The 17,625-nt window shown below is 52.7% G+C and overlaps 1 protein-coding gene across 1 annotated transcript in view; it reads right to left on the bottom strand.

Moving 5' to 3' along the window:
- Positions 1-739: 739 nt before the first annotated feature.
- The window catches only part of LOC119280141 (NADPH-dependent aldehyde reductase-like protein, chloroplastic), an 86,291-nt gene continuing 69,405 nt past the window's right edge, over positions 740-17,625 (bottom strand). The window contains exon 3 of the mRNA XM_037561103.1: positions 740-948. Coding sequence (XP_037417000.1) covers positions 740-948 — 209 coding nt within the window. The remainder of the gene's footprint in view (positions 949-17,625) is intronic.

The raw sequence follows: 17,625 nt of genomic DNA, 5'->3' as shown, positions 1-17,625 counted from the left end.
CGCCTGTTGAATGTATTTTCTTTTTGGTGTAGATGTGTTTCTGAGTAAAAATATCACAAAACCACAACTCATGGGTTGGTGTTAGCTGAACATAGTTTCCAGATTATCTTTTTGCAGAACCATGATTTAATATCAATGCTTGGTTTGTACCCCCTTCCTAAATATAAGCCCTTTTAGAGATTCCAATATGTTCTACATATAGAGCAAAATGAATTTATACATCCGTATGTAAATCATATTGAAATCTTTGGAAGAGCTTATATTTAGGAGGGAGGGAGGGGGGTGGTAACTGGTAGCCAAATTGACTGGTTGGTCTCACATTGTACGTGCCCAGGCAATGGCTAAAGTCTTGGCCATCTGCAACTAAATGAACTCAAATGGTTCTGAAGTCATTTGCAGATCAGGGTTTTGGATTTGAAGCGAATTTGTGCGGAAACGAGTCAAATTAGTGCTTGGGTTGGAAGCTTTTAGGCCTGTCTGTTTTGTGTTGGGTCTTCTAGCAAAGTGCTTCTGAACATCAACCGGTCATCTCATACTATTGATCATAGAGGAAATGCACAGATAAGTCCAGGAAAGAGTTGTGCCGGAAACGAAAAAGGACCAAACAAACAGGGGAGCATACAATAGGAACAGCACAAATGTTTGTCACTCGGAAGAGTCGGAGCACAAGACGCACAACACAACGAAACAGATACCGCTAGCTCAGTTTGCCAATGGCGAACGAGGGAGGGGGAGCTGTCTAGATGGTGCCGCCGTTGCAGCGCAGCACCAGGGCGTTGACCCACCCGCCGGCGTCGCTGACGAGGAAGCCGACGAGCGGCGCGATGTCCTCCGGCAGCCCGAGCCGCCCCAGCGGCGCCTCGGTGATGTGCCGCTCCGCCTCCTCCTCCGTCTTGCCGTTGTAGAACATCGGGGTGGCCGTCGACCCCGGCGCCACGGCGTTGGCGGGTCCCGTGCAGCTCCTTGGCCAGTGTTGAGTATATTGATTATTAGAAAAGACGAGATAGACTAGGATTTGTTCTGTCTTGTCTTTTACTTCAAGTTAATCATTATACTCCTATATATATGCCCATGAGGCTCAAGCAATACAACGAATTATTCTACCAATTCCTTCTCTCCCTTCTAACATGGTATCAGCCTAATCTCGATCCAAACCCTAGTCGCAACCGCTTCCGCACCGCACCGCCCACGGGGCGGTCGATCTCCATGATCGCCACCGGGGGCCGCTGTTAGAGTGTAGAGAGTGTAGAGTGTATGTATACACGTATAGAGCACGACCTGCGGTCAGTGCATGCGTGTGAGTAGTGGGCATGTCGCCCACGATCAGCCAGGTAGTGGCGCACAACGATCTCTGTAACCTGTATATAGTTTCAGCCAACAGAGCTAATAGATGTGTGTTGATCCCTATAGCTACTCTCTCCTCTTCATGGTATCAGATACCGGCGACCGGCTCAATCCTTTCGCTCCGGTCGACGATCCCGCTTCCGCTGCTATGGGAACAACCCGCCTTCCCCCTCCTCCCATGCTCAGGATGGCTCCGGCGCCCCTGCCGCCGTGGTCGTGCCACCTCCACCTCCACCCGCTCTCCTTCCCGCCCCTGTGGTTCCTGCTCCGGTTGTGACAACCGTCTCTCCCACGGTGCTGCAAACCATCGACATCCGTCGTCACGTTCCGATCACCCTCGACCTCCTCGCCGGCAACTACGCGAAGTGGCGTCGCCACTTCGACACGATGATCGGCATGTGTCAGTGTCAAAACAAGCGGATCTCGGGTAGGGGGTCCCGAACTGTGCGTCTAGGCGGATGGTAACAGGAGACAAGGGACACGATATTTTTACCCAGGTTCGGGCCCTCTCAGTGGAGGTAAAACCCTACTCCTGCTTGATTAATATTGATGGTATGGGTATTACAAGAGTTGATCTACCACGAGATTGGAGAGGCTAAACCCTAGAAGCTAGCCTATGGTATGATTGTTGTTTGTCCTACGGACTAAAACTCTCCGGTTTATATAGACAACGGAGAGGGCTAGGGTTACACAGAGTCGGTTACAATGGGAGGAGATCTTCATATCGTATCGCCAAGCTTGCCTTCCACGCCAAGGAAAGTCCCTATCCAGACATGGAACGAAGTCTTCAATCTTGTATCTTCATAGTCCGGGAGTCCGGCCAAAGGTCATAGTCCGGTCATCCGGACACCCCTAATCCAGGACTCCCTCAGTAGCCCCCGAACCAGGCTTCAATGACGACGAGTCTGGTGCGCAAATTGTCTTCGGCATTGCAAGGCGGGTTCTTCTCCAGCTTCATATACTTGTAGAATAGTGTCCGACTTCTGATAAATGTTGCGCTCCTTGGCTTCCACGCCCAATAAAGGCCATTTTCCACGTGTCGAGCGAATGCGAAAAGCCAGGGTATTTTTGCATTTCCCCCCTAGCGACTCAAATAAGCTGTCTATAAAAAGAGACGGGGATCTAGATCCGAACCACACCATTTCCCCTTCGCAAGCTTTCATCGGAGCACTTCTGACCAAAAAATCCACCCCATCATGGACAGCCGACGCGGCTCCTCCTCTCGCGCTCCCAGCCCCAAGCCTGGGGATTGGGAGAGATGCTCCGTCCCGCATAGTGAACTCGTAGTGCTTCAATCCAAGGGACTCCTTCCCCCAGCATATATGGTCCCAGTTCAAGCTGGGATCGCCACTTATAGCGGCGGAGAGCAAGCAGAGAGCATCCCCCATCCCTCTCGAGGAGAGCGGGTATGCCTAGTCCCTTATTTAATAAGAGGACTCGGATTTCCAATTCATCTGTTTCTCCGAGGGTTGCTGGAGTTCTACGGCCTCCAACTACATCATCTCACGCCTGCCTCCATTCTGCACATTGCGGGCTTCGTGGCCCTCTGCGAACTATTTTTGGGCGTTGAGGCCCATTTTTGCGCTGTGGAAGAGGTTGTTCTGCCTCGTGCCCCGTTCTCAGGAGGGGTCTATTTATCAAGTGGGCGGAGCCGAACTATGGCGCATCGCTGGGACCGGATATCTATCCGGTACCCCAAAGAGGACGTCCGAGGACTGGCCCTCGGAGTGGTTCTATATAGATGACGTCCCCCTGCCGGACCCTGTACGGATCGGCCTTCCTGAGTTCAATAATGCTCCGTTGAAGAAGCGCCTGAGCTGGCGCCCGCGGAACCCTCAGAGGGAAACTGACAGGGACGTCCTTTACCTGATGAGCCGGATAAGGTTGTTGGCTCATTCTGGACTGACCATGATCAAGGTCATGGCCATATGCATTACGCGAGGGGTGCAACCGCTTCAATACAGAGGCCACCCCATGTGGGATTTCAACGGGGAGGACGATGCTACCCGGTGCGGTCGTAAGGGGCCAGATTCGGCCGCCACCTTAATGAGAATTTTATCCGCTTTGTACAAGGGAGAAGAAGAGGAATTCCTCCATGCCAACCCGGAGCGCGGATTCTCCATGTATAATCCTCCAAGTTGGGTAAGCGAACAATTTCACTTATCTACCCGGTTTTCGAAATTCCCATGGTTGAGTATTCAGTCTGGTGATATTAACGCAGGAGTTATGCCAGACGGTGAAGGAGATCAACAGATCTCCCCCACAGCCCGAGGACCCGGAACGGTCACTCGACCCGGATTCCCAAGAGGATCCGGACTTATGTGTGGGGTTAATTGATGGGGTGTTTCATCAATTGAGTAAGGACAACACCTTAGTGGCCATTACGGCCGACTATCCCGGATTACTTCCAGCCTCAAAGGTAGCCGAGACCGAAGTCCTGGTACTTTGAAGGAGATCGATCCATGTCTTATTTTGAATGTTGTAGACCAATAGTGTTTCATTTTGCAGAGGAAATCCTTGAGGCGGAGTGCCGGGCCTGCGGTGGGCAGCCAACAAGGGCCGCTAAAGCCAGGCGGGCAAAAAAGAAGTGCAGACCAGATCGAGACTCTGGTGCAACGGTACGGCGTGCAAATTTCACGCCTAGGGTCTATGCCCTCAAGTCATTCTAACGCCCATGTTCTCCTTAGGAAGAAGAGAGCCCGCCGGATTATATCCACCGGCCAGACTTCAAGGTCGGATCCGGAAGCGGAGGCGGACACGGGACGCGCGTCGGGCGTTCCCCCGACAGAGGATGCGGACAGGCTATCTGCCACCAATTCAGAGGTGGAGAGTGCCATGAACCATAGGCATCGCCGGACTGTTCTTCAGGACGCATGTTTTTCCTCGGAGGCGTTAAACGTCTTTAATACAGGAGATGCGTACCTCCGTGCCGCTCAAAATGGTCTAGCCAGGGCCACGGAGCAGCATGTAAAAGACATACGGGTGAGTAAATCTGATAGTTATATATGTCAGTAGCCCTCGAGACTTGAAATAGTTAAGATAACTGTTTTAAGGATCATATGTTATGCAGGGTCTTACAGAGAAGAACACACAACTGTCTCAGGAGTTGGCGAAGTGCAAGGCCCAACTCGAGGCCGCACTGGCCGCTTCAGCTATTGGCAAGGAGACCCCCTCAGGTAATGTATTCTCCCAAAAATAATTCCATTACGAAGTGTGCAATGCTGACGATAACAATGCAGATGAAGCCGGAGTAAATCCGGACAAGCAACAACTCCTACGCCAATGAAAGACTGGCGAGAGCGTGCTGACAAGGGTGAGGCAAGAGAAGAACAAACTTCAAGACGCCAATACCCAGCTGGGCGAGGAACTAAAGAATGTTTGTATCCAGCTATCTGCTTCCGTAAAGGAGAATCAGCAACTTCGACGCGGCATTTTTAGTAAGTGCTTGAGCGAATTCTCAAAAAAAATTCGGCGAAGAAGTCGATTGACAGAGCTATGTCTGTAGGTCTGCTGACGGGTCGTCCTGCGGAGGAAATGCCCGGTTCAATGGGGGAACTTCTTCCCGAGTTGTTGCAACTGCACGAACGAGTTCGACAGGCAATGCGGGGCGTCGTCCAAGCTATGTGGCCATCCCTTTCCGCACCCGAAGGCCTTGGGGAGCTTGCAAATAAGCTGGAGGGAGTGCGGTAGCGCTTCCGGTTGTGGAAGATATCAGCCTGCCGCCAGGGCGCGAGGGAGGCCTGGGCCATGGTGAAGACTCGGTACTCGAAGGCTGACCCAAACCACATATCTGAGGTCGGCCCTATGGGTCCTGACGGAAGGGAGATCCCTGTCAGCTTAGTATATGGCCAGGTAGAGCTGACTGCAAAGTATTCCCAACAGGACTGTAAATTAGACCGCCTGTTGGATGGTATTGAAGAAGAGTATACCGAGTCGGATTGACTCTGTAATTGAAAATGACATAAAAAATGCCTTCTAGCCGGATTGTAGATCGTTTGTCATTGCGGACCTTTTCGCTTCGACCTCCGGACCCTATAGTCCGGAGTCTGTTCGAATACCCTCTCGATTATATAAGGATCGGGGCATGTGTGGAGACAAGGCATAGGGGTCATAATTGCTTTAGCAGACAAGTGCCCAACTAGTTATGTTATATTACATGGTTAGTAAGAAACATCTTCCAGGGAGAATAGTTCCATTAGGGGTTCCTTTCCCTGGGAGGCATGCCCTAAAGTGCATGTCCGGACTGCTAGAAAGAGCAGAAAAGCATCTGGGGGCAGATAAATAAACAAGAAAAATCATCTTTTAATTCACAGACCGAATATTCCCTTAAGAACGCTAGCTTTCGGCTTCACCCAGTCTGAGGTACACATCCAGCTGACCCGGCAGTAACAATCGCAGAGGTGCTCCCTTTACCACCTAGCCGAACGAATGGGAACATAGGGGTAAGCACAGGAGCCAGGCAACCCAGCTTGGCCAAAACTTAAGTCATATCGATGCATATAATGGTGTATAAAAGGTTCATGCGGAAGTGTCACACATGTTTTGGGCATGAGGCCCACTTAGATAAACTTCTGATAAAGAAGCCCCCAGGTAGGATGAGCGCGGGTGGCGCATCAAGTATGTGCGAGCAATGCGCAAGCAAGCCCCTAAGGGCTTGGGAGAAGAAAAAAAAAAGGAAAAGGGAGGGAGAAGGAGAGAAATGCCAGACAGCTTAATATGAAAAAAATAAAAAGGGGACAGAGGAAGGAGACGAACACGGAGTCCGGCGCTAGGCGTAGAATCTTCGTAGGCGTGCTGCGTTCCATGGGTTCGGCTCGAGTCGGTTGTCCGATGCGTTTCCCAGACGGTACGCTCCGCCAGTCAATACTTGGTCGATTATGAAGGGACCCTCCCATTTGGGCTTTAGTTTGTCCTTTTTCTTGTCCGGCAGGCGTAGAACTAGTTCGCCAACGTTGTAAGTTTGGCCCGTACTTCTCTGCTTTGATATCTTCGGGCCTGTTGTTGATAGAATGCGGAACGAGCTTTTGCCACGTCGCGCTCCTCCTCCAACGCGTCCAAGCTGTCCTGCTGATCGAGCTCGGCTTCTCTTTTTTCGTACATGCGCACTCGAGGTGAGTCATGTATTATGTCGCAGGGCAGAACTGCCTCTGCGCTGTATACCATAAAAAATGGTGTGAATCCGGTAGTGCGATTCGGCGTGGTCCGCAGCCCCCCAGAGTACGGAGTCAAGCTCATCTACCCAGTGCGTATTTGATTCCTTGAGGGATCGCACTAGTCTGGGTTTGATGCCGCTCATAATAAGACCGTTGGCTCATTCGACTTGACCGTTAGTTTGTGGGTGATAGACTGAAGCGTAGTCGAGCTTGATGCCCATGTTTTTGCACCAGAGTTTAACTTCATCGGCCGTAAAGTTTGTGCCGTTGTCAGTTATGATGCTGTGGGGGACACCGTAACGGTGTACCACCCCGGATATGAAGTCTATCACCGGTCTGAATTCGGCCGTCTTTACAGGCTTGGCCTCTATCCATTTGGTGAATTTGTCCACCATAACCAGTAGATATTTTTTCTTGTGGGTTCCTCCTTTAAGGGGTCCGACCATGTCAAGCCCCTAGACCGCAAAAGGCCAGGTAATGGGGATGGTTTGTAGGGCGGTAGGCGGCATGTGGCTTTGATTGGTGAATAATTGGCAACCGATGCATCGCTTCACTAAATCCTAAGCGTCTGCCCGGGCCGTCGGCCAATAAAATCCGGTACGGAAGGCCTTGCTTACGAGGGCCCGGGCTGCGGCGTGGTGACCGCCGAGTCCGGCATGGATTTCAGCCAGAAGGTTTCGCCCTTCCTCTTTGGAGATACATCTTTGAAGGACTCCAGTTGTGCTTTTCTTATAAAGCTCCCCCTCGTGGACTTTGTAGGTTTTAGATCGCCGCACTATGCGACGGGCTTCGTTTTGGTCCTCGGGAAGTTCCTGCCTAGTTAGGTAGGCTAGGAATGGTTCTGTCCACGGGGCAATAACTGCCATTATTGTGTGGGCTGACGGTGTTGTTTCGGTGGCGGAGCCACCAACTGTGTCAGAGTGTTCGGTGAGGGGCAGCGTGGTTGTGTCTGGACTATTGTTTCCGGACTCTCCCTCCCATGAGACTGACGGCTTGAACAGCCTCTCAAGGAAGATGTTGGGAGGGATGGCCTCGCGCTTGGCGCTGATGCGTGCCAACACGTCTACTGCCTGGTTGTTCTCCCGGGCTATGTGATGAAATTCGAGCCCCTCAAACCGAGCTGACATTTTTAAGACGGCATTGCGATAAGCTGCCATTTTCGGATCCTTGGCATCGAAGTCTCCATTTATTTGGGATACCGCGAGGTTTGAATCCCCGCGGACCTCGAGGCGCTGAATGCCCATGGACACTGCCATCCGGAGACCATGTAGAAGGGCCTCGTATTCGGCTGCGTTGTTGGAATCTGTGTACATTATCTGAAGTACGTATTGTACTGTATCTCCGGTTGGGGACGTCAGAACGACGCCAGCCCCCAGTCCAACCAACATTTTGGAGCCGTCGAAGTGCATGATCCAATTGCAGTATGCGCCGTACTATTTAGGGAGCTCGCCTTCAGTCCATTCGGCGATGAAGTCGGCCAAAACCTACGACTTAATAGCTCGCCTTGGCTTGTAAGTTATGTCGAACGGGAGGAGCTCGATGGGCCATTTGGCAATCCGGCCCGTTGCGTCGCGGTTGTTTATAATATCATTAAGGGGTACTTCGGATGCCACTGTTATTGAACACTCTTGAAAATAGTGTCACAACTTCCGGGATGCCATGAACACCGCGTATGCTATCTTTTGATAATGCGGGTACCATGACTTGCATGGAGTTAGGACAGTGGACACGTAGTAAACTGGTTTTTGGAGAGGAAACTCGTGTCCGTCCGTTTCTCGTTCGACGATGAGCACCGCGCTTACAACTTGGTGGGTTGCCGCGATGTATAATAGCATTGGTTCGCCTATGTTGGGCGCGGCCAGGACCGGATTTTCTGCCAGTATGGCTTTGATTTCTTCGAGTCCGGCCATGGCGGCATCCGTCCACTCGAAGTGTTCGGTGCGCCGCAGGAGGCGATAAAGGGGCAATGCCTTTTCTCCCAGGCGGGAGATAAAGCGGCTTAGAGCCGCCACGCATCCTGTCAATTTTTGTATTTGTTTGAGGTCTTTTGGGGTATCCAATTGTGACAGAGCTCGGATCTTGGCTGGGTTTGCTTCGATTCCTCTACTGGATATGATGAAGCCCAAGAGTTTTCCGGCTGGTACGCCGAAAACGAATTTTTCTGGGTTGAGCTTGATGTCATATGTTCGGAGATCGTCGAACGTGAGCCTCAAGTCGTCTACTAGAGTATCGACGTGTTTGGTTTTGACGACCACGTCATCTACGTACGCTTCAACTGTTTTGCCGATCTGGTTGGCCAGACATGTCTGAATCATGCGCTGATATGTTGCGCCAGCGTTTTTGAGCCCGAAGGGCATCGTGTTGAAGCAGAATGGGCCGTATGGGGTGATGAATGCCGTTGCGGCTTGGTCTGACTCTGCCATCTTGATTTGGTGGTAGCCAGAGTATGCATCAAGGAAACACAATGAGTCGTGCCCTACGGTTGCATCGATGATTTGATCAATTCGGGGGAGCGGGAAAGGATCCTTTGGGTAGGCCTTATTTAGGTCTTTAAAATCGACACATAGGCGCCAGTATTTGTCCTTCTTTGGTACCATCACCAGGTTTGCTAGCCAGTCCGGATGTTTTATATCTCTGATGAATCCGGCTTCCAGTAGTTTTGCTAGCTCTTCTCCCATGGCTTGTCTCTTGGGTTCGGAGAAACGCCGCAGAGTCTGCTTAACGGGTTAAAACCCCTTTAGGATGTTCAGGCTGTGCTCGGCCAGCCTCCGTGGGATTCCTGGCATGTCTGAAGGGTGCCAGGCAAAAATGTCCTAATTTTCTCGCAGGAATTCTCTGAGTGCGGCATCTACATCGGTTTTTAGTTGTGCCCCGATGGATGCCATTTTTGTGGGGTCCGTTGGATGGACTTGGAATTTGACTATTTCGTCCGCTGGTTTGAAAGAGGTGGACTTGGATCTCTTATCTAGTATCACATCGTCCCTGTCCACCGTGGAGCGCAACGCAGTTAGTTCCTCGGCCGCTAGGGCTTCGGATAATGTCTCCAGGGCCAGTGTGGCTGTCTTGTTTTCGGCGCGGAGCGCTGTGTCCGGATCACTTGCAAGAGTGATGATTCCGTTGGGTCCGGGCATTTTGAGCTTCATGTACCCATAATGGGGTATGGCTTGAAAAATTGTAAATGCTTCTCGCCCTAGCAGAGCATGGTATCCGCTGCTGAACGGGGCCACTTGAAATGTGACCTCCTCGGATCTGTAATTATCCGGCATGCCAAACACCACATCCAGTGTGATTTTTCCTGAACAGCACACTTCCCAGATTGGTATTATTCTTCTGAAGGTTGTGTTGCTTCGCTCAATGCGACTCCAGTCTATTTCCATTTTTCGCAGGGTTTCCTCGTAGATGAGGTTAAGTCCGCTACCGCCGTCCATGAGTACCTTTGTAAGTCGGGAGCCGTCCACTATCGGACTGAGGACCAATGCGGCTTGTGCTCGGGCTGTCCGGAATTTAGGTTCGTCACTGGCATTAAAAGTAATAGCCGTGTCATTCCATGGGTTTATTGTTGCTACTTGGTAGACTACGGCGAGGTTGCGGAGGGTTCGTTTCCTCGCATTGTTTGATGCGAAGGTCTCAAAGATTGTCGACACCGTACTGGCGTTTCTGGGGTGGTGTTCTTCGAATTCTAGAGTTAGAAGCTCCTCGCCACTTCTGGCCACCTGTCGGAGTATCCAACATGCTCTAAGGCTGTGAGTTGGGGTGACTACCCCTGAACTATGAATTTTACAGGGTTCGTTGAACCACCCCTCCAGTACGGTACCATACCCTATAGAGGGTTTTTGTTTTTTGATGTTTGGCTCAGGTGCTTGGCGATAATGCGCCCTTTTGTTTCGGACTCATGTTGAGTTCAGGGCCGGATTGTCCCAGAATTTATTTTCGGTTTTTCGAACGGTTTCTGTCGCACAGTACTTTCGTACTATGGATGTCAAGTTGGCGAAGCATGTAATTTCGCGGTGACTTATGGCGTTGAGGATTCCGATGTCTGTGCAGTTGTTACAGAAGAACGAAATTGCTTCTTCCTCATGGCAGTCCCTTATCCTGTTCATGACCAGGAGGAATCTGGCCCAATAATGGTGTACAGTTTCCCCGGGCGCTTGCCGTATTTGGGATAAATCCCTTATAGTTGGGTGGGCGGGTGGATTTAAATCCGGAACCCTGCCCGTAAAAAGATTCAGGGGCCAAGAAGTTTTCGAATTCGGAAGCTTGTTTTCTTGGACATTATTCAATGAATCAGGCTTGCTGCCTGACTTTAGGTTCATGACTCGGGCAACATCCTCCCCTCCGCGGGTATCCGGCTTGGAGGGGTCGGGAATTCCAGACACATCTGGTCCTTAGAGCGGGCGAAGATGCACCGCATTGTTCTTCCACCACTTCAACGTGGTGGGTGACCTAGGGTGAGTTGATCTCTCTCTGGTCGGGTTTAAGCCCGATCTGGCCGTGATCTGTATCGACTCCCAGGGCGGCAACGCGATCCAGGAGCTCATTCAAGGAAGAGAGCTCTGTCGGATCTAACTGCTCGGCGAGTTCCGAGCTGATGTGAAGATTGCTTTCGATGGCCTGAGAGGTCATCGTCGGCGTGGCGGCCGAACAGGCGGTCATCAAGAACCTGCCTAGCCGAAGAGTTTGACCGACAGCTAAAGCTCCTTTAGCGACAGCGCCGTCTTTAAAGACGGGGTGCGGCATCCTTCCTGACGGTGACGGCATAGAGGAACTCTCAATGAAAGCACCAATGTTGGTGTCAAAACCGGCGGATCTCGGGTAGTGGGTCCCGAACTGTGCGTCTAGGCAGATGGTAACAGGAGATAAGGGACACGATGTTTTTACCCAGGTTCGGGCCCTCTCGGTGGAGGTAAAACCCTACTCCTGCTTGATTAATATTGATGGTATGGGTATTACAAGAGTTGATCTACCACGAGACCGGAGAGGCTAAACCCTAGAAGCTAGCCTATGGTATGATTGTTGTTCGTCCTACGGACTAAAACTCTCCGGTTTATATAGACACCGGAGAGGGCTAGGGTTACACAGAGTCGGTTACAATGGGAGGAGATCTTCATATTGTATCGCCAAGCTTGCCTTCCACGCCAAGGAAAGTCCCTATCCAGACACGGAACGAAGTCTTCAATCTTGTATCTTCATAGTCCGGGAGTCCGGCCAAAGGTCATAGTCCTGTCATCCGGACACCCCCTAATCCAGGACTCCCTCAGCATGTTCGGGCTCCGCGATCACGTGGACGCCGCGGCTGTCCCGTGCTTCGACGATCCTGACTGGGCCATGGCGGATCACGCTGTGGTTCACTGGCTCAACGCCACTGTCGTGCCTGATCTTCTCGACATGGTGATGGCGGACGAGGACACGACCCTCACTGTCTGGACGGCCATTGACGGGCTCTTCTGCGACAACGAACTCGCTCGGGCGGTATACATCGACGCTGAGTACCACGCCGTCGTGCAAGGCGACATGACGGTCATGCAGTACTGCACCAAGCTGAAGACGTACGCCGACCAGCTTCACGATCTCGGTCAGCCCGTGTCGGAGCCACGCCAGGTCTTCCACCTCCTGCGCGGTCTCAACCGTCAGTACCACGGTGCCATTCCCCACATCACGTCGCAGGCGCCGCTGCCCTCGCTCCTCCAGACGCGCTCCTTCCTGCTCCTTGAGGAGCACCGCACTGAGCAGACGGCACGCCTCCAGGGTGTGCACGCGCTCTACACCGGGTGTGGTGCCGTGTCGTCGCCTCCTTTGCCTACAGTGCCTACCCCGGTCGTGCCTGACACCGCCGGTGGCGGCCGTGCGCGCGGTGGCCATGGACGTCGCCACGGGCGCGGCAATGGCGCCAGTGGCTCACCGTCCTCACCTGCGCCCCCACGGGCCCCCGGCCTGCCCGCTCCCGCCCCCGACACCAACTCCTGGACGGGGCTGGTTCAGGCCTGGCCCATGCCATGGAGCGCGCCGGGCTTTGGTGTGCTTGGCCCGTGCCCTGGCACGCCATCCCAACAGGCTATGTACGCCGCTCCAGCCGCTCCCGGTGCGTATGGCTACAGGCCTCAGCCTACCTATGCACCTCCGTACGGCTCCGCTCCGACGCCTGCCTACGCTCCTCCTCCTGGCACACAACAGCAGCAGCCGCTAGACATGGCCTCTCTCCAGGCCGCGCTTCACAGCGCCACGACGGGGCCGTTGTTCTCCGGCAGCGCCTCCGAGTGGTACATGGACTCTGGTGCGGCGTCCCACATGATCAACTCCCCCGGTACTCTTCAAACTCTTCTTTCCTCTTCTTCCTCCTCTCATATTGTCATTGGTAGTGGCGAGCATCTGCCCATCACACACACAGGCACCGGCTCACTCATCTCCGGCACCTCTCCCATCCAACTGCGCAACATTCTTGTCTCTCCCTCACTGATCAAAAATCTTCTCTCCGTTCGTCAGATTTGTCGTGACAATCCTGTTTCGGTGGAGTTTGACTTATTTGGTTTCTCTATCAAGGACCTACAAAATCAGGCGGTGATCCTGCGCTGTGATTCCACTGGTGACATCTACTCCGTGACGGCGGCAACCAAACACCCTACACCTCCCTTTGCCGGTGTCGTCACTGCTGCTCGCCTTCACTAGCGGCTCGGTCACCTTGGTTCAGCCCAACTTCAGCTCGTCGACAGTAGCTTTCTTTTTAGTAAACCTGCGCCGCATCCTTGCCACGCCTGTCGCCTTGGCAAGCATGTGCGCCTCCCATTTTCAGATTCTGTCAGTTGTACTTATTTTCCTTTTCAAATACTGCATCTTGATGTATGGACATCTCCGGTTCCCAGTGTTTCTGGTTATCAGTTCTACTTAGTGGTTCTTGATGATTATACTCACTACGTTTGGACCTTTCCCCTCAAACACAAATCTGAAGTTCTGCCTATATTGCACGATTTCTATGCCTATGCCCGCACGCAATTTCAGCTGCCAGTGTTCTTTGTCCAAACAGACAATGGCCGCGAGTTCAACAACCATGCCTCACGAGAGCTTCTCGCCTCCCATGGCACCATGCTTCGTTTGTCGTGCCCTTACACCAGTCAGCAGAATGGCAAGGCTGAACGCATCCTCCGCGTGCTCAACGACAGCATGCGCGTGCTTCTTTTTCATGCACCAATGCCGCTGCGGTTTTGGGCTGAAGCTCTGAACACTGCAACTTTTCTGCTGAACCAGCGCCCCTGTCACCACAGCGTGTCGCGGACACCCCATGAGCTTTTGCTCGGAGTTGCCCCTGATTATAGCATCCTACGCGTGTTCGGCTGCCTCTGCTACCCTAACCTCACTTCCACCGCTCGCCACAAGCTCGACTATCGCTCAGCCACGTGTGTTTTCCTCGGCTATCCAGCCGACCACCGCGGGTTATGGCTGCTTCGATCTTCAGTCCAAGCGAGTCATCACCTCCCGCCATGTTCTTTTCCACGAGGACATCTTCCCCTTCTCGCGCCATGAGCGCGCCGCTCCGCCCGCTCCACCGCCACTTGGGGTTCCGCCGATCCTACAGCTCCTTCCATCTGCGCCATGCCCGCCTCCAGTCACTGGATCAGTCGCTGGATCGCCCGCGCCTTTGCCAAGTTCAACCGCAGCCGTTGAATCGCCCACATCGCCCACGCGTGCAAACGCGACCGTACGATTATCTCTGGATGGCTCTCCTGGCATCGCTGCTAGCGCGCGCTCCGCTCATTCAACTGAGGCCGCCCGATCCTCATCCAGCGGCTCTGGCTCTTCATCGTCTCTGGAGCGGTCTTCTGCTTCAGTTTTAGCTGTGGCTTCAGGTTCAGAGACCGGTGTGCTCGCGCCAGCTGCGGCCTCCCGCCGCACGGTGACCCGCACCCAGGCCGACGCCTTCATGCCCAATCCAAAGTACTATGATGCCGCTGCTGCCTCCTCCACCAACTCACTCTCGCCGCTGCCCAGCTCCGTTCGGATTGCCATGCGTGATCCCAACTGTTTAGCTGCCATGCGCGAAGAGTTTGCTGCACTCGTCGCCAACCGGACCTATGAGCTAGTCCCTCGCCCATCCAACGTCAACCTGATCAGCGGCAAATGGGTCTTCAAACAAAAATTCCATGCGAATGGCTCCCTCGAATGGTACAAGGCGCGATGGGTGGTCCGAGGCTTCCATCAGCACGCTGGCGTGGACTACGGCGAGACCTTCTCCCCGGTGGTCAAGCCGGCGACGATCCGCTCCGTCCTCACCATTGCTGCCTCGCGCAGCTGACCGGTTCATCAACTGGACATCAAGAACATGTTCCTGCATGGTACGCTTGCGGAGGAGGTTTACTGTCTCCAGCCAGCTGGCTTCGTCGACGAGCACCGTCCTCAGCATGTTTGCCGCCTCAACAAGTCGCTGTACGGGCTTAAGCAAGCCCCACATGCCTGGTTTCAGACGTTCACCGCCTTCATCAACACGATCGGCTTCACCGCGACGCGCTCTGACTCCTCTCTGTTCACCTACACGCGCGGCGCTGACGCGGCCTTTCTCCTGCTCTACGTCGATGATATCGTGCTCACCGCATTGACCCTGGCTCTTCTCCAACGGATCGTCCATGCCCTCACCAGTGAGTTTGCCATGAAGGACCTCAGTGCCCTGCGCTTCCTCCTCGGCATCTAGGTGACGCGCACCGCGTCAGGCTTCTTCCTCTGTCAACAGCAGTACGCCGAGGACATCCTCGAGCGCGCTGCCATGGACAACTGCAAGCTGTCACCCATGCCGGTCGACACGAAGGGCAAGCTTCCCCAGGCTGAGGGGCCGCGCACAGCGGATTCGTCGGGCTATCGCAGCATCACCGGCGCGCTGCAGTACCTCACCATCACCCGGCCTGAGCTGGCGTACGCCGTGCAGCAGATATGTCTCTTCATGCATGATCCGCGGGAATGCCATCAGGCTCTCATCAAGCGCATGCTGCACTACATCCGGGGAACGCCCACACACGGGCTCCATCTCCGCGCTTCCTCGACACTGGATCTCCGCGGCTACACCGATGCTGACTGGGCCGGCTGCCCGTACACCCGTCATTCGACGTCTAGGTTCTGCGTCTACCTCGGCGACGCGCTCGTCTCCTGGTCCTCCAAGCGTCAGGCCACCGCGTCTCGCTCGAGCGCTAAAGCTGAGTACCGCGGCGTTGCCAACGTCGTCGCCGAATGCGTCTGGCTACGTCAACTTCTCGGCGAGCTTCTTCTTCCTGTCCGCTCGGTGACCGTGGTCTACTACGACAATGTGTCCGCCTGCTACCTCTCTGCCAACCCCGTGCACCACCGCTGCACCAAGCATGTCAAACTCGACATCCATTTCATGCGGGAACAAGTGGCGCTCGGCCAGTTTCGCGTACTTCACATCCCCACCACACAACAACTCGCCGATGTCATGATGAAAGGCTTGCCCATGGACATTTTCCTTCAGTTCAGGGCCAGTCTTTGCGTCGCGCCAGCCGACGCCAAGACTGCAGGGGGGGGGGGGTGTTAGAGTGTAGAGAGTGTAGAGTGTATGTATATGCGTATAGAGCACGACCCGCGGTCAGTGCATGCGTGTGAGTAGTGGGCATGTCGCCCACGATCAGCCAGGTAGTGGCGCACAACGATCTGTGTAACCTGTATATAGTTTCAGCCAGCAGAGCTAATAGATGTGTGTTCATCCCTATAGCTACGATCTCCTCTTTGATACATCTCCAACGTATCTACTTTTCCAAACACTTTTGCCCTTGTTTTAGACTCTAACTTGCATGATATGAATGAAACTAACCCGGACAGACGCTGATCTATGTAGAAAACAAAAGTTCTCGGAATGTCCTGAAAATCCTCGAAGGCACCTTTTGGAAAATATAAAAAATACTGGTGAAAGAATCAAGACCAGGGGGCCCACACCCTGTCCACGAGGGTGGGGGGCGCGCCCACCCCCTGGGCACGCCCCCTGTCTCGTGAGCCCCCTAAGGCTCCGCCGACCTCAACTCCAACTCCATATATTTCGTCTCGCAGAAAAAAATTAGAGAGAAAGTTTCATCATGTTTTACGATACGGAGCCGCAGCCAAGCCCTAATATCTCTCGGGATGGCTGATCTGGAGTCCGTTCGGGGCTCCGGAGAGGGGGATTCGTCGCTGTCGTCATCATCAACTATCCTCCATCACCAATTTCATGATGCTCACTGCCATGCGTGAGTAATTCCATCGTAGGCTTGCTGGACGGTGATGGGTTGGATGAGATTTACCATGTAATCAAGTTAGTTTTGTTAGGGTTTGATCCCTAGTATCCACTATGTTCTGAGATTGATGTTGCTATGACTTTGCTATGCTTAATGCTTGTCACTAGGGCCCGAGTACCATGATTTCAGATCTGAACCTATTATGTTTTCATGAATATATGTGTGTTCTTGATACTATCTTGCAAGTCTATAGTCACCTATTATGTGTTATGATCCGACAACCCCGAAGTGACAATAATCGGGATACTTCTCGGTGATGACCGTAGTTTGAGGAGTTCATGTATTCACTATGTGCTAATGCTTTGTTCCGGTTCTCTATTAAATGGAGGCCTTAATATCCCTTAGTTTCCACTAGGATCCTGCTGCCACGGGAGGGTAGGACAAAAGATGTCATGTAAGTTCTTTTCCATAAGCACGTATGACTATATACGGAATACATGCCTACATTACATTGATGAATTGGAGTTAGTTCTGTGTCACCCTATGTTATAGCTATTACATGAGGAATCGCATCCGACATAATTATCCATCACTGATCCAATGCCTACGAGATTTTCACATCTTGTGTTTCGCTTATTTACTTTTCTGTTGCTATTGTTACAATTACTATAAAACACAAAAACATTACTTTTGCTACTGTTACCTTTATTATCATACTACTTTGCTACTAAATACTTTGTTGCAGATACTAAGTTATCCAGGTGTGGTTGAATTGACAACTCAACTGCTAATACTCAAGAATATTCTTTGGCTCCCCTTGTGTTGAATCAATAAATTTGGGTTGAATACTCTACCCTCGAAAGCTGTTGCGATCCCCTACACTTGTGGGTTATCAAGACCAATTTCTGGCGCCGTTGCCGAGGAGC

The sequence above is a fragment of the Triticum dicoccoides genome, chromosome 3B, assembly GCF_002162155.2.
Source record: "Triticum dicoccoides isolate Atlit2015 ecotype Zavitan chromosome 3B, WEW_v2.0, whole genome shotgun sequence".
Classification (NCBI taxonomy): Eukaryota; Viridiplantae; Streptophyta; class Magnoliopsida; order Poales; family Poaceae; genus Triticum; species Triticum dicoccoides.
The sequence above is the reverse complement of the archived record's forward strand: the minus strand, read 5'-3'. Positions and strand labels throughout refer to the sequence as shown.